The sequence below is a fragment of the Vulpes lagopus genome, chromosome 13, assembly GCF_018345385.1.
Source record: "Vulpes lagopus strain Blue_001 chromosome 13, ASM1834538v1, whole genome shotgun sequence".
Lineage (NCBI taxonomy): Eukaryota > Metazoa > Chordata > Mammalia > Carnivora > Canidae > Vulpes > Vulpes lagopus.
The window spans coordinates 26934028-26957655 of NC_054836.1; the positions used below are offsets into that span (position 1 = coordinate 26934028).

A 23628-nucleotide genomic window follows, 5' to 3' on the forward strand; every position below is an offset into this window, starting at 1 on the left:
GCCTAAACTGAGTGCTTGGGACTTAGTAACTCTTTCCTTTTCCACATTAATATTAATTACAGACCACAGGTCATCAACTTGCTTCTTTAGTGTTTCTTTAAGACATTACCTCCTTATTAAAGGTCAGAATATCTTCATGTCTTTCCTATTTATTTGTAATATTGTCTTAGCTTTTCTTCCCACCTTCAGACTTGCACAGTTCCTCACGCATAAGTGGTCATCCTCCGTATGCATCTTGAGTAGACTTCTCAGATGTAAACTGTATCATGTTTCTCATGGTGTCTCAGTGATCTGGCCAGTGGCTAGTTCTCTAGCTTTAACTCTTTGTAGCAGTCCCTTTTACCCTCGACTTTAAGCACACTGAGTTATTCATAGTGCCCAAGGTGTGCTGTGACATTACATGCCTCTCTACCCTTATTCAAGATGTTTCTTTGCCCAGAAAGCTTCTCTCTCTTGACTGGATACATTAGATTTAGCTGTAACGATACTTCCTTTTTAAAACTTTTCATTATCCCTCCAGGTAGACATGATTCCCTGTCTCGTATTCCTCCTATTCTCTCCCGGCACTTCTATCAAGACACAGAACACCATACTGAACTATGTGATTACACATTAGACTCCCTGGTATTATACTCAAACCTATTAGGTCAGAGGGCATGTCTTATCTATTTTTGCATCCTCTGCATCCAGCTCAGTGCATGACACTTAAAGAATATATACCGCATGAATGCATGAGTTAAAGAGATAATAGAACTGAGAAATTTGGATTAATTAAATGTAGCAAAAAACATTTCATGACAGAAAATCGAGACGTTTACCATGACATATTTTCCCATCACCATAAAATCCTTTTGGACATGCACCACAATGATAGGAACCAAAGGTATTGAGACATTCTGCTCCTGGAAAGCAAGGCCTGGATTCACACTCATCAACATCCTCCTGGCAATTTTTGCCTAAACAAAAATACAGATTGAGAGTTTAAATTATTTATTTTGAAAAACATATGTCCTATCAAGCACTCATTATTTGATTTCTTTTACCTAAAGATATTTTATTTTACTTTCCTAAAGACATCCTTATTTCTTTTACTTTAAGCTATGTCTTATAAATTCTGGAAAAGCTATCATACATTAAGAGGAATGTACTCATTTTTAAATTTACAGCAGAATTAAAAAGTCATTAACTAGATTCTATTTAACATTAAATAAAGACCTTTCAAGTACATAAGATTTTTTTCTATAAAAAAGAAGATAAGAAGGCCATTAATATTTTAAGGCAAAAAATTACCATATAATAGCAGCAATTTTTACCTTGTTACAAAAAGCTCAGGGAATTTTTAAAAAAGTTATTAGAATGACTGCCTGCTTAACTTAAGGACAACTTAGTGCAGTTAATGCATTAGCCGTGAAAATCCATGAAAATTTTACAGCATGCTAGGAAAAGTTAATCTTTCCTCAGTAAAATTTTTTGAGATCAAGTATTGCTCTCTGAAATGCTTAAAAACTTAATTGAATTAATATATTCATAGTCATTTATTCATTAGAGTACAACATATGAATTCTTTAAATGTAGTCTATAGTTCAATAGTTCCAAATTATAAAATGATAAAGTTTTTATTTTAAGATTTCATTTATTTATTTGAGAGAGAGGGAGAATGGGAGCAGTAGGAGGAACAGAAGGGGAGGGAGAGGGATAAGCAGACTCTGTGCTGAACATGGAGCCTATATAGGGCTTGAACTCAAGATCCTGAGATCATGACCTGAGCTGAAATCAAGAGTCTCACACTTAACTGACTAAGCCACCCAGGTGCCCCTATTATTTTTATTTCAAAATGCTGAGAAAACTAGAAGACACCTAAATATCCTGCTTAGTTCTATTACAATGTTAAAATAGATGTCTTCAAGGAAAATATCAGCTCAATAATTGCATATTTACTTATTTAAAATTTATATCTAAAAATAATAAAATAAAATAAAATTTATATCTGGAAATTAGAGGAACTATCGGTATGATATAAAAAGCCTTGGGAAATTAAAAGTTGTCATTCATATACTTGGTTGAGATTTCTAGAATCAGACACTTTAGGAAAATTAATGAGTTAGCTAATTTTATTTAATTTCAACTCTAACTTTATGTCATGATCTTTTTTTTCATGATCTTTTTAAGTTAATGAAATATCAACGTTTTTAAATGATAATTTTTACATTTCCCATGGCAAATTTCCTTATTATTCCATACAATTTTAATGGAAATTCATTAAATTATGTTTCTACCTACTAAATATATACAGAAGTGTTTGGGAACCTGCAAAATACTACATAGACATGGAATATTGCCATTAAAATTATGAAAATGGGAAAAATTGTAAGAGTGTATGTAATGTAAATCATAAAAGAATATGGGTAGCAAATGTATTTGTGATGACTTTTACTAGACTTTCTAAATGTGTATTAAAATCTTTAGGACCATATACTTGCTTGAGTAATCTGCAGATTAATTTGTTTGCAGATTAATCTGCTGTCTAACTTGTTCACATATTAATTTCATTCACGAAGAACCAAAACTTACCTTTGAGTTCAGGTGGACATACACAAGAATAACTCTGAAATCCACTAACACATTTGCCAAGACCACAGGGGTGTGACTGGCACTCAGTGACGTTCACTTCACAAAGACTGCCCTGAAAGCCAGGCAAGCAGACACACAGGTACATTCCACTTCCTGGAGGAGATTTAGTGTCTGACACGCATAATCCACCATTCAAGCAATCACAAGACTTCACAGTCACCTTCAAAAGAAACAAAAAGTAAATGCTCTACTTTTTAATAAAAGTAACTTCAGTTTAGGCCCCAGAAATTGTGATAAGTATGTATGTTTATGTGTAAGTAGGACCAGATCACAAGTTTTGCAAAAACTTAAAAAAAAATAAAAATACATATATATTTCATGTACAAGAGTATTTGAAAAGATAGTTTAATAAAGCAATTATGCCAACTTTCAAGCGCATAACCAAAATATAAATGCTGGGGAAAAATTTTTTAAATGTTACTAGATGATCGATCAATTTCTATCATGCAAGCAACACAATTGGAAAAAAAAAATCCCTGAAGTGTAAAACAGTCACCAGTTATCCCAAATATAGAGAATAAACAGTCACTTGAATTAACAGGTTAACATGACAGTACACAATTGCGCTTCATACTACTACTTCTCTATAAAAGTGTCCCAAATTTCAAGTGAATACAGTGTACAAAATACACTATTAATAGCTCATGACTGATAATACCAAAATAATAGTCAATAAAAAATGACCATCCGTGAAGGAAAAGTATATAATTATCAATCTTAGGTTGATCATTCAGAGAGAGAGACATGAATGCATTCTTTATCCTTGTCATAGTTAAATACAGGCCAAAATGGTCTAGGAATTAGTCATTTAGCTCCATGCTCTAGACTTGAGACTCTCCCTAAGGTTTAAATTCCAACAAAAACAGCATTTTGGCAGTTTAATTTTTCCATGACGTTGAATAATTTAGTTCCTCATCACAAATTAAGAATTATATTTTGAGTTTAAAATAGATAATGGTATTGTTAATTAATTCAGTGGCATTTACGTAATGATAAATATTACCATAATCGTGACTCTCGTTTCAGCATTACAGTCGTCATTAAAACGTAGAGTGAATTCCTGTGGGGTCTGGGACTCTGTTTTCCACATAAGAAGTCCTGAAGAGGAAACATTTGCTCCCTCAGGACCCGAGTCCAAGGTAAAATGGACGTCAGAACCTTCAGGATCAAAGGCCGTGAACTGGTACAAAAAGTTCTCCCCGAAAAATGTCTGTAATTTGTCTTGCGGTATTTGAATCACTGGAGGTTGGTTGTCTGTCACAGAGAAAACATATACTTTATATTAGTGTAGAAAGATAAAGGAAAAGGGAGACTAGGCTACAGAGAGCTCTCACTTCAACATTCTGATGAAGTTTTTGAACTCTGCTAAAACAGCCAATACCTACCTTGACTCCTTTTTCAATTTTTTTTTTACATTTGAAATAAATTCAATTGCATTCTTAGAAAATGTAAAAGTAACCGGCAGGTGCAAGACTTCAAAAGTTGCTATGAGAGCATAAAGCTCTTTGACCAGAGCAGAAGATACGTAGCCACATTTGCATTCCCCAGACAGGATGCGTCTTCTCTGAGATCTGAAAACTACTTCTGGATGTCGACCAACTAACTGCTTGCTCTTTCACTCTCTCTTCTTCATCCTCTCCCTTTTCAGCTTTACTTTCCCCCTCAACACCTTTCTTTCTTGTTCATTTTTCTTGTCCCCTGAATTTTCCTCACTGCTCCTGTCTCCTCAGTTAGAACTGGGGGCCAGAGAGTCACAGCAATACTCTGCTCCTCCAAGGGCTTTCCTGCTGCCAAGCTCACATGCTGGAATGCTGGTTATTTCAGAGGGCACAGGGGGCTCCCTTTGTGCTCAAGTCATGCTTTAAAACATCTTTTTATACTGTCACATTAAAAAATGTCCCCCTTCCTTACCAACCGGCTTAACAGATAGGAAGAATAGCCTTCTTAATTGCGCTGGGTACAAATACACTCTGCTGACATCAACAAAGCACTGATGCCAAGAGAATGTAGTTCTGGCTCCTGTTCTGCCCTCATATATCTTTTTTTTATTTAAGATTTTATTTATTCATTCATGAGAGACACACAGAGAGAGGCAGAGGAAGAAGCAGGTTTCCCGCAGGGAGCCCGATGTGGAACTCGATCCCGGGACCCCAGGATCAGGACCTGAGCCAAAGGCAGACGCTTAACCACTGAGCCACTCAGGCGTCCCTGCCCTCATATATCTTTATATAATTTACTGATTTTAATGTCCTCACCCCTCAATATGAGAAATTTGGAATAGATATTTCCAGACCCTTTTATCCTTGAATATTGTAAATCTATGATGAGTCAGTCACACCAAGCCATGAAAAACATAGACATCAATTCATAAGCTCTATTGTGTTTCCCTGGTCTCCGGCACTAAATTCTTCTCCAAATTCTCATCATCTTCCTATAACACCCCATGAGTCTTGCACCTGAGCAATGAATTATCTGACAAAAGGTCTAACACAGTAACAGAATTTTTATATACAATAATATATATAGTGATGTTACAAAGCACAGTATAAGGTTTTATGACTCAGATAAAATTACATGGGGGTGGGGGCAGGGAGTAATTATATAATTATATCTTGTCAATATTTTATGATGCCTGGTCTTTTGACTGAGGAAAGAGAATGAAGAAATATCTACATGGAATTATATAAGCTGTACTTCAGGAAGTGACAAATTTTATTTTGTATATTTTTTTATTGGAGTTCGATTTGCCAACATATAGTATAACATCCAGTGCTCATCCCGTCAAGTGACCCCCTTCAGTGCTCATCACCTAGTCACCCCATCCCCCCACCCACCTCCCCTTCCACTACCCCTTGTTCATTTCCCAGAGTTAGGAGTCTCTCATGTTTTGTCACCCCCTCTGATTTTTCCCACTCATTTTCTCTCCTTTCCCCTATGATCCCTTTCACTATTTTTTATATTCCCCGTATGAGTGAAACCATGTAATGATTGTCCTTCTCCGATTGATTTACTTCACTCAGCATAATGCCCTCCCAATTCCATCCACGTTGAAGCAAATGGTGGGTATTTGTCCTTTCTGATGGCTGAGTAATATTCCATTGTATACATAGACCACATCTTCTTGATCCATTCAGCTGTCTATGGACACCGAGGCTCCTTCCATAGTTTGGCTATTGTGGACATTGTTGCTATAAACATTGGGATGCAGGTGTTCTGGCGTTTCACTGCATCTGTATCTTTGGGGTAAATCCCCAGCAGTGCAATTGCTGGGTCGTAGGGCAGATCTCTTTTTAACTCTTTGAGGAACCTCCACACAGTTTCCCAGAGTGGCTACACCAGTTCACATTCCCACCAACAGTGCAAGAGGGTTCCCCTTTCTCCACATCCTCTCCAACATTTGTTGTTTCCTTTCTTGTTAATTTTCCCCATTCTCACTGGTGTGAGGTGGTATCTCATTGTGGTTTTGATTTGTATTTCCCTGATGGCAAGTGATGCGGAGCATTTTCTCATGGGCCTGTGGCCATGTGTAGGTCTTTGGTGAAATTTCTGTTTATGTCTTCTGTCCATTTCATGATTGGATTGTTTCTTTGCTGTTGAGTTTAATAAGTTCTTTATAGATCTTGGATACTAGCCCTTTATCTGATATGTCATTTACAAATATCTTCTCCCATTCTGTAGGTTGTCTTTTAGTTTTGTTCACTGTTTCTTTTGCTGTGCAGAAGCTTTTTATCCTGATTAAGTCCCAATAGCTTATTTTTGTTTTTGTTTCCCTTGCCTTCATAGATGTATCTTGCAAGAAGTTGCTGTGGCCAGGTTCAAAAAGGGTGTTGCCTGTGTTCTCCTCTAGGATTTTGATGGATTCTTGTCTCACATTTAGATCTTTCATCCATTTTGAGTTTATCTTTCATTCTTCTGCACGTGGCTGTCCAATTTTCCCAGCACCACGTATTGAAGAGACTGTCCTTTTTCCAGTGGATAGTCTTTCCTGTTTTGTTGAATATTCGTTGACCATAGAGTTGAGGGCCCATTTCTGGGTTCTCTATTCTGTTCCATTGATCTATGTGTCTGTTTTTGTGCCAGTACCACACTGTCTTAATGACCACAGCGTTGTAGTACAACCTGAAATCTGGCATTGTGATGCCCCCGGCTTTGGTTTTCTTTTTCATATTCCCCTGGCTATTAGGGATCTTTTCTGATTCCACACAAATCTTAAGATGATTTGTTCCAACTCTCTGAAGAAAGTCCATGGTATTTTGATAGGGATTGCATTGAATGTGCAAATTGCCCTGGGTAGCAGAGACATTTTCACAATATTAATTCTTCTAGTCCAGGAGTATGGAATATCTCTTCTCTTTGTGTCTTCCTCAATTTCTTTCAGATGTGTTCTGCAGTTTTTCGGGTATAGATCTTTTACCTCTTTGGTTAGGGTTATTCCTATGCTTTTGGGTGCAATTGTAAATGGGATTGATTTCTTAATTTCTCTTTCTTCAGTCTCACTGTTAGTGTATAGAAATGCCACTGATTTCTGGGCATTGAGTTTGTATCCTGCCACATTGCTGAATTGCTGTATGAATTCTAGCAATCTTGGGGTGGAGTCTTTTGGGTTTTCTATGTACAGCATCATGTCATCTGCGAAGAGGGAGAGTTTGACTTCTTCTTTGAAGAAGAATAGACAATATGAATGTCTTTTATTTCTTTTTGTTGTCTGATTGCTGAGGCTAGGACTTCTAGTACTATGTTGACTTCTAGTACTCTAGTGGTGAGAGTGGACATCCCTACTGTGTTCCTGATCTTAGGGGAAAGGCTCTCGGTTTCTCCCCATTTTTTTTTGTTTTTTCCTCATTTAGAATGATATTTGCTGTGGGCTTTTCATGGATGGCTTTTAAGATGCTGAGGAATGTGCCCTCTATCCCTACACTCTAAAGAGTTTTGATCAGGAATGGATGCTGTATTTTGAGGAAGTGACGAAATTATATGGTACATAACTATGATGTGGGGTGTTTTTTCAGATGGAACAAAGTATCCAGACATTATCTGGACCTGCTATTATACTCAAGTAGTCACAGAATGGTAGGGCTGGGAGGCATTTAATAGATTCGTGAAAAAAAAAAATAGATTCGTGAGTCCAGGTAATTTTATTTAATAGGTGATGAATGCATGGCTTCTGGAATTTAAATAGCTAGATATCTTGTCGCAAAACTAAAAAAGAATTAAGGCTAAGAACAGGATATAAAGCATTGGTCTCAAAGCAATGTTCTCTTTCCACTACACCCACCAACCTTACTGATGGATGTTTTATGTACTTACCTAGTACTTGAGAGGTTGTTTTGTTAGTAGCTATTTGACTTGTACAAACTGTATAGCTGAACTAATCGTTTCCATTTCTTCTATTAATAATTCACATTTGCTTTCACTATCAAACGTTAAAATGAAAATCCCATACTCTATTGTAGTATAATCATAGAAATTACATGAAATAACATTTCACCTTATATTACATTCAAGCAAAGTAAATCATGCAGACAGGAAAGATGCTAAATTAAGCACAGTGTTCATCTTAAACACATTTATGTAACTCATGGTTTATAATCACTTAAAAAATATCTTGTAGAGAAAACATTTGGATTAATAAAGATTAACTTACTTTCTAAAACTGACCAGGTAAATTTTGACATTTTTGGTTTACAAATCAAACAAGGGCTGGTAGGATTTTTATCTTCTTCAACGTAGCAGAGTCCATCAATAATGCAAACATTTTCCTAATGGAAATTTAAAAAGAAAAACAAGATACTATAGTTAGTGTTTAGGAAAAAAATGTACATAGAAAGCCAGCATCACATATGTTGGTGATTCTAGTGAAAGTATATTTTAAGTCTGCTTTGATTTTTTTTCATATGTCCTAATGGAACTGATCAATATGGAGAGAATAAGAAAACACTTTATAGCTTTATCTCTATGTAGAATTATAGCTTATAAATAAATAATAGAAAATCTGTCTTTTCTTCTTGTTTTGTTTATTGTTTTTTTACTGCTAACTCAGCTGGAAGTACTCTTTTAATAAAGAAATGAAGCAATTTTTTCCCCTGCTTATCTTACAGAAACACATTAGTTTATAGCATTTTCCCTTGCTCTAGAAGACCACTATGTCCTCTGAACATAGTGAAACTCAACCAGAACCATGGCATAATTATCCACACTTGACAATGGATAGCCTTTTACAAAATAGTAGAAAGAAAGGCTGATCTGCAAAATAATAATGTTAAATGTAGCAATCATTTTTAATCTGGGTAGAAGACCAAATTTTGTTCAGCATATATAAACTTTGCCCATTTAACAAAATCTCCTCTGATGTTACTTAGAACATGACGCAAAAATAAGAACAGAAAGAATATAAAACAATTGTGAGTTACAACATTTTAAAGGTATTTCTTGGGATGCCTGGATGGCTCAGTGGTTAAGCTCTGATTTTGGCTCAGGGGGTGATCCTGGAGTTCAGGGATTGAGACCTACACTGGGCTCCCTGAAGGGAGCCTGTTTCTCCCTCTGCCTTTGTCTCTGCCTCTCTCTATATATATCTCTCATGAATAAATAAATAAAATATTTTTAAAAAAGAAAAAAGTATTTCTTGTAAGATGTGGAAATGGAGTATTTAGAGGAAAGTAAAAATCAAACAACTTTTCAGAAACAGAAACTTCTTACTGATATGGTCTAATTACTAATCTCAAGGGAAGATAGATTTAAATTTTTAAATAATAATACTTTAAATGTGAGTATTATTTGATATGCTTCTCAGTTTTGAAGAGCTAACTAATATTAGATCCATGGTATCTATTAAATCAGCAGCTGGCATGTGAGAAAGATCTGTTGATAAACCCAGCAGACTGGACCTAGGTTAAGAGGGTGTGGCTGTGAGGATTCAGCTTTTTTTGGGTTGTTCTGTGATCCTTTCAGTGGTGGAGATTTGCAAGGTTCAATTAATTTAGTTGCCACAAAAAAACAAAAAACAAAACAAAATAAACCAAAAAAACCCTCCTTCCTGTAAAAGTGTTAGCCTTATACATTTTACAAGCTCCATTCAAATGCACACCACTTGCTACAAAAATTAGGTGATTGCGGAGAAAAATCTTACTGGAAAATAATTTTTAGTACTTAAAAAGAAATATATGCAGGAATTAAAATTCAATCTGAACCTCCTCTTTTAATTTTTTTTTAAAGAATAAACAATCTGCCAACTTCAAAACACAAAAGGTAGAAATCCTTTCCTTGCCATTTCAACAAGAGTTACAGTCAGAGTAACAATTTTAATTAACCTCATATAAACTTGAGAAAGGCTTTTCTCCATTAGTATTTCTGATATGAAGGTGAAAAAACTAATATACCATTATCATGCCAGTAACATGGGAAATGAAAATACCTATCAAGTAAATGTGAAAATAAGTGAAAAAAAATACATACCTTTAGAGCACATGAGTCGTTCCCATAGAGACCACAAACTTGACAAGCTCCATCATAAATGATCATTATTTTGGGATTACTGAACCTATAACCATCATTGGATACCTGTAAGATATAGTTTTATAATAAGATAATTTATTCTAAATGTAGCTTCAAAAATTATGAAATTTTAATATATATTTACTTTGTTTACAAATATGATAATATATATACTTTTTACCTTTAATTGCCACTTCGCAATTGGTTTCTCACCCATCAGATTCATGGTATCAGATGGTTGAACATCAGGGGGCAGCTGACAATCAACAGTTCTGCTATTTTGAAAAACAGTATGCGTGTAGACAGTTTTTCCAAGGACCCATTTACTGCTATTATACTAAAGGCAAAATGAGAAGGTAATTAACCCCTTTTAATTATGGAAATCTCTTGTTAGTGAATTACGTATAATCAAAATATAAATTTTAAAATGCATGCCTGGTATATTGGAATATATAATGAAGTAATAAAAGTGACATCCACAGTGAATTTTATCCAGAATAATGAAAACCATATACACCTTAATTTGACATAAACTGCTTCTGATGCCTCATGCATTTCTTATGGGTTCAGATCAAAGAAGTTACCAATATTGATCATACATAATGAATGTATGATCACTCATGTAGTGAGTTTTGTAGGAAGAGGAAACACATTTGACTACATAGCTGACACACAGTGGATTGATTTCCTACCCAGAAACTAATCTCTCCTGCAAAAGCTCCTTTCCACTTCTACTCAAAATTGGTCTTTCCATTCTTCCATCTGTGTGGTTCCCAGAACCCCCTCATATTCTTATATGACCCATCTTCCTAACTACACTTAACTACTCCCTGGTGGATCTAAGCTGAGCCAATGCTTTGATTATTTGGAATATTTTAACTTTGTACTAGAGGGTATGTTGGGCCAGTCCAGCTCTGGTGGCTTGAGGTGCAAGACACAAAGTTATGGAGTTATGGGGGCTGTGCTTCTCACTACGTGGAGAAAGTTAGTATCTAGTAAAAGGGGAAAAATGAAGCGTGCAGAGAAAAACAGAACTGAGACAGATAAACACACATATAAGTGCAGAGTTTTTATGTGTTCAAGCCTCAAGTTCAAATTATTCCTGAGAATTCAGCAATTACATTCTAATCCTGATTCTGTGAAAAACATCTTGTCCTCATAATAAATACTATTTTTTCTCTGGGTAGTTCGAATGAATTTATGTAACTTATAACTAAATTCTAATCAGTTAGCCCTATTTAATAACTCAGAGGCATATCACACTTAGCCTATGGACTATTTTTCAGTATTAAAATGCATTGGTGTCTAAAAAAGAAAAGCCACAATAATTTTCTGTGTACTGGTAACTACACAGAAAACTAAAAGGACATGTTTTATTGATAATACTTTGATTTCAATTTTTAAAAAAAATTCTGACTGCAGAATGCTTTCAATTGCTCAGAAATGGTCAAGGAGGGATGCCTGGGTGGCTCATCAATTGAGCATCTGCTTTTGGTCCGGGCATGATCCTGGAGTCCTGGGATCAAGTCCCACATTGGGGTCCCTGCATGGAGCCTGCTTCTCCAGCTGCCTGTGTCTCTGCCTCTCTCTCTCTCTGTGTGTCTCTCATGAATAAACAAATAAAATATTTTTTTAAAAAACAAGAAATGGTCAAGGAGCATGCTGACACTTCCATACTGAGGGTCAGTAGGAGATGGGAAAGAAAGTAAGAACATGCTCACCTGTGGCCAACAGAAACTATCCTGTTAAGATTTGATGACTGAAAGAGTAGGCCAAAGTAGAAATTTCTACATTTAAGGGGGTGTGTACAATCTGGCCCAACAGATCGGTCAGTTCAGTGGTCCCCCTCTAGTCCCCCTCTAGTGGAGAGAAATTGACAACAATGTCTCAGGGTAGTCATGATATGGACACTTGGATGGACACAGGACTTTGTGCATTGAAACAAGACTCCAGCCAATGACTGGAAATCCAGAAATTATTTCCACTTGTCTTTGGAGAAGCCTACCCCAAATAAGGAATAAACAGAGTTCTATTTATTTTCCATTTATCCATATTTTGTGTATCTTTATATGCTGAGGACTCTCTGATGAAAAAAAGATCACAGAGGAAAAGACAGACAAATAAAATAATTTTAATATTGCTGTAATTGAGACTCAAATAAAGCTTAGTGAGAGAGAAAGAAGCCATTGAGTCTAGCACAGTTAGGGAGGCTTCTCTTCCTGAAAGCAGAAGAGACCGCCATCTGGACATTGGGAGCAGAAATGGTGAGAGTGCCATTCAGCGTGGCTGGAGGGGATACCAAGTGCAAGGCAAGGATGCATGAGACAGCATGAGATTTTAGTAGAACATGTCCAGGGAGTTCAAGTTTGCAAAATTAGACAAGAGCTGGATCACAAAGGGCTATTCATTTCTAGGATAGCTGCTTGGATTTAATCCTATAAGTATTTAAAAATTGGATTCTATAAAACTCCTGACTGCTTTTTTTGGGGGGAAGGGAGTGAAAGAAAGGATTGGGTGCTTGCATCTCTAGATAAAAACTTGTTTAAGAGTACTACTGCAAAAGCAGAAAAGAACATCAATAATACGCTACGCTTCATGCAAAAAGAAGGAATTTATCTGTTCCTTTGCGCAAAAGAAATGCAGTAAGGATAAACCAGAAAATAATGAGAGTGGATACCTCCAGGGGATAGATGGAAATGGAATGGAAAAAAAGGATAATGGACAGAGTGGCAGAGATGATAAGACAGTGACATTTCTCTGTGAATACCTTTCACATGGCACAGACCCTCAGAACCATTATATTATTTTGTATATTTTCCAAGTAAGTAAATAACTAAAATCAACTATAGTGTGGAGAAAATGCAAAGTGGAGTACAAATATTTAAAAATAAACCAAATTGTCTTACAAATGAAATACAAAAATATCCTGAACAGGGTGCGAAAGAAAATAGCTAATCTAAGTAAGTTCGGTTGGGGCTAGTGAACATGGATATTTCTTTCTGTAGTTCTGTATAGTGTGCTAAAGAATTTCACAGTGTGCTCTTTATCAGATGTTTATTTATTTTTTTTAAATATATTTTTTTAAATTTTTATTTATTTATTATGGTCACACAGAGAGAGAAAGATATAGAGGCAGAGACATAGGCTGAGGGAGAAGCAGGCTCCATGCACCGGGAGCCCGACGTGGGATTCAATCCCGGGTCTCCAGGATCGCGCCCTGGGCCAAAGGCAGGTGCCAAACCGCTGCGCCACCCAGGGATCCCTATCAGATGTTTAGAAAAGGAATGTAATATGAGAATAAATATCACAGCAAATAATGTATCTTAAAGTAAGCACAACGTGTACTTTCCAAGAGAATATAAACCTACAAAACTCTTTCTTGGCAAATCACTTAATAGTAGTGTGATGTCATATAATTTATTCTGCCATGAACAACATGAACAACTTTACATGAACAACAGTAGAAATAATGTCTACTCTCTTGAGTAATACTGAAGTGAATAAAATCATACTTATTTCCGTTTTCTATTTTCTGTCTTATTTCATTGGGATTAAAATATTTCATGGTTATTTAGAAAAGCTCTACTCAAAAAACATGGAAGTAAGTAAACTTGTATCATGATTTGATAAAGACAGATATAAAAGTTATTTCCTCCTTAAATTCTCAAACCCAGTATTATATTTGGCTTCAGCAATTTAGAGAAAAAAGTATAAAGAATGCTAAAATATCATTTGTTGTTTTAAGTTTTCAAGCTTCTCCAAGTAAGTACTTCAAAGAATTTTCCTTAAAATAAAAATCCACTTGAATAAAGAAAAAGAAGAACATACAAGTAATCATCCAAATAAGGTATAATCTGATATACCAGTGTTCAGACTGAGTGATCATACGTGCTGTTTGTAGCCCAAAGAAAGAAAAACACTATTTTCTTTTTGAAATCCATAGTAAGAGAATATACAGGATAAGTGCAGTTAATCTTCATCTTTTTGTCTTGTAAAGGGAATTGTTCATATCCTTATGTCCTATAAGTTATACAGATTGTCTTGGACAAAAATGATCTCCATTCTTTGTGGTTTTACATTTCGATGAATACAGAAGCTTGCATATCAAGCTTAATATCATATTAATTTCTTAGTATGACTGGAATAGTGAACCAATACTGCAATAAGAATTATATAAAATAGTTTAATAGAGTTAACAAATAAGGGAGAAGCTTTAAGGTTAAGCAACTTAGCTATTTTCCTACTGAGCTCTCTGTGGATATGACATCTTTTGGGATTATGTTGCTAATTGGTAAACCAAATTAGTCGAAGATAAAATTAATCTGAATAACTCATAAATATAATTGTTTTTCAACACTAAATTTAACATACCTGCAGTTTAGTAACTTCACATTTAATTGAAGGTGATTCTTTGAAGCCTTTACCAAACACTCTCACTATCATACAATTATATTTTCGAATATTACAGAATCCAGCATTCTCAAGTTCTATAATTTCAGGAGGCATATCTTTTGGAAAGAATGATAAAACAAAATGGATAAATTTTCTTTAATTCCAGAAAAATAAACTAATTATTTTCAAGGTCCAAATTAAAAGCATATGGAACATAATATTTTGAAGTCTACTCCAAATATTAGCACATTAATTAAACTATTAAATATTAAGAATAATCTGATGTTAAAAGAAGTGTGACCCACCATCAAACCAATAAAAATAGCAATAAAGATATTACCAGTACCTAAATATGCAGGTTTAATTCATGTTTTAATAAAGTTTAATACCAATTATTTACAAGTATTAAGAAATTACTACTACAATGGTCTGTGTTTTGTTCTTGCCATTTTGGTCTGTGCCATAGAGACAGGTTACAGAAAAAAATACTTTTGTAATAAAATACTGTAATTAGGGAGGTCTGGGTGGCTCAGTGGCAGAGCATCTGCCTGCAGCTCAGGGCATGGTCCTGGGGTCTGGGGATGGAGTCCTGCATTGGGCTCCCTGTAGGATGCGGTTTCTCCCTCTGCTTGTGTCTCTGCTTGTATCTCTGCCTTTCTCTCTCTGTATCTCTCATGAATACATAAATAAAATATTTTTAAAAAATAGTATAACTAGCAATGTAATGTATTAAAATTCTTAAAAATTCTTAAACAGAAGAGGTATCAAAATTTCATTTAACTGTTATTAATGTTTTTAGGTATCATTGCTATCTTATATGCCACCATAATCTTAGATGTACTTTCAATCATAGAAAAAAAATTCTCCTAGCGGACAGAGTTAACTGATCTTCATATAGTTATATCTATGATTCTGGCATTGGTAAGATAACACAGTATTTGTATAAGCAAGATCTGGTTGTCAAAATAGATTAATGCAGCATATAAAAGTAATTGAATCCTCTATTGGCAAAACTGAAGTGAATAGAACTTTACTAGCAGTGGAATATAAAATCATAATTTGTGTACTCAGAATCCCAAAAATGCTTATGAAAATTATAAAAACATATTTAATAGTTTATGCTTTCATATTCGACAAACTGTTTACTAAGCAATTTCTATTTTTCTGGTTATTCTAGGTACCTGGGATATATAGCCAGAATAAAGATCCTGCCTTCATATAACTTACATTCTAATATAGGAGGACAAAAAAATAAACATATGAAAAATAAAGTGTATAACATAAATGTTTTCAAGACTAGGGAGAAAACATCTATATTAACCATATGAAGGGACATAAAGACTATAGACTTGTGTGAAGAAAACCACTTTATTTTGAATGACCATGGAAGAAGTCTCAGATAATATGACATTTGAAGAGAGATGAGAAGGAAGTCCTTCATGAAGATACATGTTGAAAGAAGTAAATGCAAAGATTCTGAGGAAGAAGCAGGTTTGGCCCTTTGAGAAACAGCAAACAACCACTTAAGAATACTGGGGAGCAGTGAAATGAGTTATAGAGAGAATAACAGATGAAATTCAGTGAGAGAGGAGACTCCCATTGAATAGGGGCTTCTAGGCTATGGTAGGGAATGTAGATTTTACTTGGAAGGAGAGGGGAGAGCTATTAGAGAGATTTAAGCAGGAGTACTATGATCTCACTATCATTTCAAAGGGATTACTATTTTTTTTTAAGATTTTATTCATCTATTCATGAGAGATACAGAGAGAAAGGCAGAGAGAGAAGCAGGCTTCCTGCGAGGAGCCTGACGTGGGACTCAATTCCAGAACCCTGGCATTACAACTTGAGCCAAAGGCAGACACTCAACCGCTGAGCCACCCAGGTGCCCCTCAAAGGGATCATTTTAGTTGCTGCGTGGAGAATAAGCTTTGAGAGAATTTATAATTAGGTGAGAGCTAATGGTGGCTTGGACTAAGTTGTACCAGGGGAAGAAATGAAAATCGTTGAAGCTAGAGCAGGATTTGCTCCTAACGGATTAAGCTTGAGGCATGAAAAAAAGAGGAAAAGTCAACATGACTACAAGTTTTTAATGTGAACAGTAAGAGAAATGAAGTGTGCATTTACTGAGATGGCAAAGTCTGCAGATGGAAAAGAGCAGGATGGTGGGGGTAGAAGGAAAATCAGGAGGAGTAATTGGTTTAATAGCTAATGAAATCAAGTAGATTTTTTAAAAAAGATTTTATTTATTTGTGAGAGAGAGAGCAAGGCCGGGGTTGGGGGCAGAGGGAAAGGGAAAAGCAGACACCTCACTGAGCAGGGAGCCTGAGGAAGCACTTGATCCCTCGACCCAGAGATCATGACCTGAGCCAAAGACAGACGCTTAACTGGCTGAGCCACCTGAGCGCCCCTCAAATTGATTTTTAAAAATTTCTTTCTCTTACATATTGAGATATAATAGTTTGTACCATGTAGGTGGACTAGAGAAAAATTAAGCAAATTGGTATGATTAGCAGAATATTATAAACACAGTACTCAAAAAATATTAAATTTGAGTTCTAGAAAAAATAATTATTCTTTACAAGTGGAGGGATGAGCTGTGTGCAAAGACCCTGAGGTCAAGAGAACTTGGCTTTACAGAAACCAAAGTGGGTCGAATGAAATGAGTAAGGGTTTTTAGTTGTAGGGGATGACTGAAGAGTTACTGCGTGCCTGATTATGTTGTGCAGTATAGGCTACTATACGTACCTCAGCTTTTACTCTGAGTAAGATGAGACACTTTGGAAGAATTATTACTATATTGATTAAATAATTTGGGTTCTTTGCCCTATATAATCTGAACAAATATTGTTAAGATACTGAAGGTAAAAAACAAAGAATTTTCATAATCAAATAACATACACAATATCGAAGTTGGAGAGTACTTACCATGCGAATCACTGCAGTCATAGGAACCAAAGCCAGGGGAACATGCGCATCCCCATTCCATGCACTGCCCATGGCCGCTGCATAAATTGGGGCATTTTAGTACCAAGAGAATATCTTCGACTGACTTGCTATTTTCTTCTGCATTGTATTTCCCCTCTTCCAAAATTCTCTTTTCACATTCATTTTCTAAAAGAGCCACACCTGCTTCTGCCCAGCTGAGGTCATCTTTTAGGAGAACATCCTTAACACACATATCTATAGCATTGTCCAGACTCTTGCCCAGAAAGGCAAGACAGCGTCTTCCTACACTAGAGTTGGCAAGAGTCTGCTGGCACAGTGCCAAAGTGTGGCCTTCGGTGAGACCAGAGGGTGTGGGCCACGTAGGGACAAACTCCTGGTGGACATCCTCAGTATGGTCCTCAGGGAAAAAATAAGTCAATTCTTCTAGGTCACTTTGGCTGAGACTCTGGAAAGCAAACATAGGAAGAAACTCATAAAAGTTTTGCCGTTTCCATCTGTTTTGTGGATCCCGCCTCATTTCCTGGCTGTGGCTCCCCTGATCCTGTGTATGTTTCCCGTTGTCCAAAGTCTTCGGTGCCTCTTGTTTTTCATTTCCAGGATGTTTTTGTAAATGTAATTCCAGTTTGCTTAGGTTCACATGCTTTTTTTCTTGAGACAGGAAGTTCAAGTTATTTTCTTCTCCAGATGTATACTCATTTATCCCTCTGATGAGAGCTTCTGAATTAATATATTCAGAGGTGACATCTAGTTCTGGTATCAGGAAAGAGAATTTGGCATGTTTGAGATCTTTGCAACCTGAAATAATTTCTTGTTGAGATACACTGTCCAGGTGATCAAAAGGATATAATGAATTAGTGTTCAATGAGCAGCTACAATAGGAGAGTTTTCCAGGTGATGGCGGAGAAATTGGCATTGTGTCAAACATGCTTTTCCCCGGCAAAATCCTTCCAGGTGAAAAACAGAAAAGAATAGTAAATTGGACAAGAACATGTTTTCTCAGTAGTGTGTTGCAAAAAAAATCTGAGAATCGTGTCACCATTTTAAGTCAAACATGAATACAATAACAAATGAAAAGTTTACCTTCTTACCTCCACTCATTAATAAAAGCAACACAATTATTAAATGTTAGATCAATTTTTATCCCATTTTTATTATGGAAATCATTTTCTGGGTTATTATCAAAGGTGCCACAGAGTCCCAGAGTGTTTCGGTAGTCTAGGCTAGGGGCTCTGATTGTTAAACTCATGCCCCATTCACTAAGATCAGCACGGATAAAAGCTCCAGAAGAAAACCAGATCTGAAATACAGAAATAAAAGATGCTTAAACGATATTCAACATGCATTAAGAAAAAAACTATTATTTGAGAAGAAATAAATTCATTTATTCCTTCAATATAAAAAGAGAACAGAATACTGATTTTCTTCAGACTACAATTTTCCTTTTAATGCTATATGTCAAACCAGTGGGCTTTTGCACTTTGCTGACTTGAAATTTGATCTCCATATTGATTCTTTCATTAATAAATATTGTTCCAAGCCTCTTCCTTTAAATAAATTTAAACTAAGGTGAGATATTTTATACAATCAAAACAGTTATAGATGTTGAGGATAATGTTTACCAAGTAATGTCTCTGATGATAATTAAATATAGATTTAGACTACCAAGTAATTAATTTATACAGATAAATATAATTCCAGAAGAATATATGTTCCTGTGGCTAATCAATATTCTCATCTTCACAGTAGGCAAATTTAATCAGAAGCCAAATTATAACCAGGGCATATCTGGGGAGTTGGAATGAGAGCAAGGGGTTTGTTGAATTATCTTAATTATCTATGTCATCTGTGATCCTCCTTGAAGGCCTATCACCACTCCCAGATCAGGGACTTGAATGTTGAGAAACTATCCTCTAAAAATCATGAAGATCCACCATCTGTGTCTGTTCTTCCGACTCCTTCTCCTTTAATTTTTTAAATTTAAAAATGGCACTTTTTTCTCTTTATAGAAATGGTAAGTGCTCATTCCTGAAAATTATTTGAAAAGCAAACAAACCTTATATTACTTAATTCAATCTGAGCTAGTTAATGTTAATGTGGTGCAGATTCTTCTAATTCTTCTTTCTTCTAAAACTATCTTTGCCTGTCAATAAATACAATCAACTCCAAAACTTTAATGACCAGAAAGTGTTCTATTATATGACATCACTTAGAGTTTTGGTTAACCTAAAATATTCATGACTAATTAATTTCAACTTTTTCCTTTAGAGAGAGATGCAATGAATATCACTGGGGCTCTGCATATACTTAGTTATTTATTATGGTAAATTTCCAGAAGGAAAACTTCTTGAAAAATGACATGCAAAGAATTTATGCATGCATAATATATGTGTTCTCTGGAAAGTGTAGATACTATTTCTACTCTTGTCAATATTGTATGAGATGTTTAATCTGCATTTCTTTACTAATGAGGTTGTGGTTTTCATATTTTTGTTGGTTATTTATACTTTTGGATATATTTATCAGTTTTATTTCTTTTGTAAATTGCCTGTGTATATTATTTGTTCATTTTAATTGGAGTGCCGGTTATTAGTAAAGTATGATTGTTTTCTAAGAGCACCTGGCTGGCTCAGTCAGTAGTGGTTCTTGATCTTGGGGTTTTGAGTTCAAGCCCCACGTTGGCTGTAGAGTTTCTTTAAAAAAAAAAAAAAGATTGGAAGATAGAAAAATATTTTTAAAAGGGCATATTTTCTCTACTAGCTGTATGTTTTATATGTAGAAAATATTTCCCCAATTTTTCATTTGCATTTTGGTTTTTTGAGGATGGAATTCAAATATGTAACATTATGTTTAAAAATTCTTGTTCACCTCAGGTAAAAAAAACATTCACCTATCTTTTCTACTATTTTCATTTAAATTTGAACCTTATTCACCTGGAATTTACTTTCTTGGAAGATAAAAGGAAAATGACATTATAACATAAAGAGCTTATAGATGTCAAGCATTATTTTAAAATATTAATGAATACATATTCTTGGATCTGTTTGTTGGTTTTTTTTTTTTTTAATTTTATTTATTTATGATAGTCACAGAGAGAGAGAGAGAGGCAGAGACACAGGCAGAGGGAGAAGCAGGCTCCATGCACCGGGAGCCCGACGTGGGATTCGATCCCGGGTCTCCAGGATCGCGCCCCGGGCCAAAGGCAGGCGCCAAACCACTGCGCCACCCAGGGATCCCTGTTTGTTGGTTTTCTAATCTCTTCCATGTACCTGCCAGCCTATTCCTGAGGCAGAACCACCTGTACTCATTTCAAAAATTGGCTAACTACTCCTGAATATTTATTCTTAATTATATATTTCATTTCTGTGTAACATATAATTTATTAGGTACCATCAAAAATAATTTTTAGGAATGACCCATCAAGTTACCAAAATCTTAAAATAAGGCTGCTTAGATTTAACAGAGTCTTAACCATGTTGTGTCTATTTGTGTGTGCAAAGTGAAAAAAAATGTTATTCCTTCTAAGATCAGTATTAATCAAAAAGCTATTTTGGGGAAAAAAAGTAATGTTAGAAAACGATAGTTCTTAATTTAATGGAGATGAAAAAAGTTCAGACTTTAAGCCAAAATCTATAGGAAAAAGAGGAAAAATACTTTTAATTGTAAAGAATTATACATACTGTGACTTTTCTTCCTAAATAAGATTCACTTATCTTGACATTGCTGGTTACATCTTGACTCTTTACAGATAAATATGGCTGTGATTCATGTAGCTGACCACTGCACATGTCGAAAGTTACTACATCACTTTCTTCTTTGGCAACAAACCCGCAGTTACATGACACAGGATAGTGAAGGCTTCCACAGTCCCACTGGCGTACATGGACTTCAAAATCACGTGACATACTCTTATAAAGCACAAATGTTCCAGTCTTGAAATTATCATATACCCTATCATTAACAAAAATCAACTGCATTAAGAATTGGTACAAAAAAAAAAAAAAAAAGAATTGGTACAAAATACCACAGTAATATGTTATAAGCAAAAAAAATGTGTGTTAAATTTATTAATACACATTCAATATATTTTGATGCAAGAATGAAAAATCCATATTTCTCATAGCTTCATATTATTTTATTAAGATTTACTTATTTGAGAGAGGGAGTGCATGCATGCATGTGAGAGGGAGGAGGGGCAGAGGGAGAGAGAGAATCTCAAGCTGACTCCTTGCTGAGTGTGTAGCCCTACAGGAGGTCCCTGCCAGGAACCTGAGATCATGATCTTGAGCCCAAATCAAGAGTCTGATGCTTGATCGACTGAGCCACCCAAGCGTCCCTGCTTCATATTAGTTTAGAGAACTGAATGAAACAAAGTAGTGATCTCACTACTTGTTTCTTCCTTTCACCACTTCAGTCAACTCCTGCTAGATTCTTCTCCTCTCATCCTTGCTGTATTTTTTTTCTTCATAGCACCTATGTTCCTTAGATACACTATGTATTTTATTTATTAATTGTGCATATCTCTCTTTACCTATATAGATATAAGCTGCATGAGAGCAGAGGATGTTTGTTTTATGCACTGTCATACCCTCAGCATTTAGCACAAAGTTTGTCACTCATTGCACAATTAATCTTGTTGAATTATAACCAATTAAAGTAATCCCAACTATGCTTTCTGGAGGCTTTTCCACTAAAACTTCTAAGCTTTTCATTGTAACCATAAAGGATTCTTGCATGTGGGATCAATTTCCACAACTTTTCAACACTTGCTCCAACTTCTAGATTATCATTTGCTATGGAGTTCAAAATCTATTTGCTCATATTGAAAAATATTACTGACAATGATCACATTAAAAAATTAAAAAAATATATTTATTTATTTATTCATGAGAGACACACACACACACAGAGATAGAGAGAGATAGAGAGAGAGAGAGGCAGAGACATAGGCAGAGGGAGAAACAGGCTCCCTGCAGGGAGGCCGATGTGGGACTTGCTCCCAGATCCTGGGATCATGCAGAGTGCCTGGGTGGCTCAGTGGTTGGGCACCTGCCTTCCACTCGGGGAGTGATCCTGGGATCCGGGATCAAGTTCTTCATCAGGCTCCCTGCGAGGAGCTTGTTTCTCCCTCTGCCTATGTCTCTGTCTCTCTGTGTCTCTCTGAATAAATAAATAAAATCTTTAAAAAAATTTTTGTAAAGAATAAATTACCTTACATCATGAAGAAAATTTTGACTCAACAAAGAGGTGTTCTTATAATTTTCTTTAGTGACATCTTAAAATTAAATATTTCCCAGAATGGTATAACTGAGTTTAAATCCTCATAGGTAGATATTAATAGCAAGATAGCTTAGATTACTTTTTGATCATTTTGCCCACTTTACTTGCATTCCAGGGGCAGATATCCAGCTATTCATGATGGCTACAATAGTTTTACCCTGATTATTCTCGTCATGAAGTAGAAATGCTTAGTTTTAAAAATAATTATAATGTGTTAATCATTTTGCCTAAATCCTAAAGATTATTTCAGTATCATTCAGAAATGTAATATACTAAAATATCACTAGAGTAAAGAAACCATTATTAAAAATAACTAAATGATCAAGTTGAAATGATTGTTCATATTTGCAAGAATTTTCATTTTTACAAATTCAGCTCACAACTAATTTGTGTATTTACCAAGGGCCAAATTTTAAGGTAAAAACACTCCATACAAATAAATCAGTAGTTTGAAACAAGCCAGCGATATCCATATATGCCTTCCCTTCTAATTTTTCAGTGACGAGGATGAAGAAATAATAAAATAGTAAGATATTTCAAACAAGACAACAGCAAAATCCAAAGGAAACAACAACTACTATAAGAAAAAACTTTCAGGAAATTACCTGCCATCAAATGTAATTATATGTGGGTCAGTAAATGAATAGCAGTAAGCAGTTGGGACATCCTTTACTTTGATCTTAAAAGCAAAGATATTTTTGGTAAATATTATCATTAATCGCATTTACTGATACACAATAAATTTCTTAGCAATCTCAATGACTTTTTCATTAATTATTGTTTTATCATAGTTATTGAAATTGAATCATTTAAAATGGAAAAAACAATTTTGAAATGAAAAGTTTGCAAGATGCATTGATCAAATAAATATATATATATTTAAAGCTC

General features: G+C 35.2%; 1 protein-coding gene across 1 annotated transcript in view; it reads right to left on the minus strand.

Moving 5' to 3' along the window:
• Nucleotides 1-23628, minus strand: part of VWDE (von Willebrand factor D and EGF domains) — a 73345-nt gene that overhangs the window by 20138 nt on the left and 29579 nt on the right. Inside the window, exons 9-19 of the mRNA XM_041727390.1 lie at nt 23346-23419; nt 21141-21411; nt 18552-18760; nt 17443-18407; nt 14497-14633; nt 10307-10462; nt 10087-10191; nt 8276-8390; nt 3635-3885; nt 2572-2791; nt 819-956 (exon numbers count right to left, since the gene is read on the minus strand). Coding sequence (XP_041583324.1) covers nt 819-956; nt 2572-2791; nt 3635-3885; nt 8276-8390; nt 10087-10191; nt 10307-10462; nt 14497-14633; nt 17443-18407; nt 18552-18760; nt 21141-21411; nt 23346-23419 — 2641 coding nt within the window. The remainder of the gene's footprint in view (nt 1-818; nt 957-2571; nt 2792-3634; nt 3886-8275; nt 8391-10086; nt 10192-10306; nt 10463-14496; nt 14634-17442; nt 18408-18551; nt 18761-21140; nt 21412-23345; nt 23420-23628) is intronic.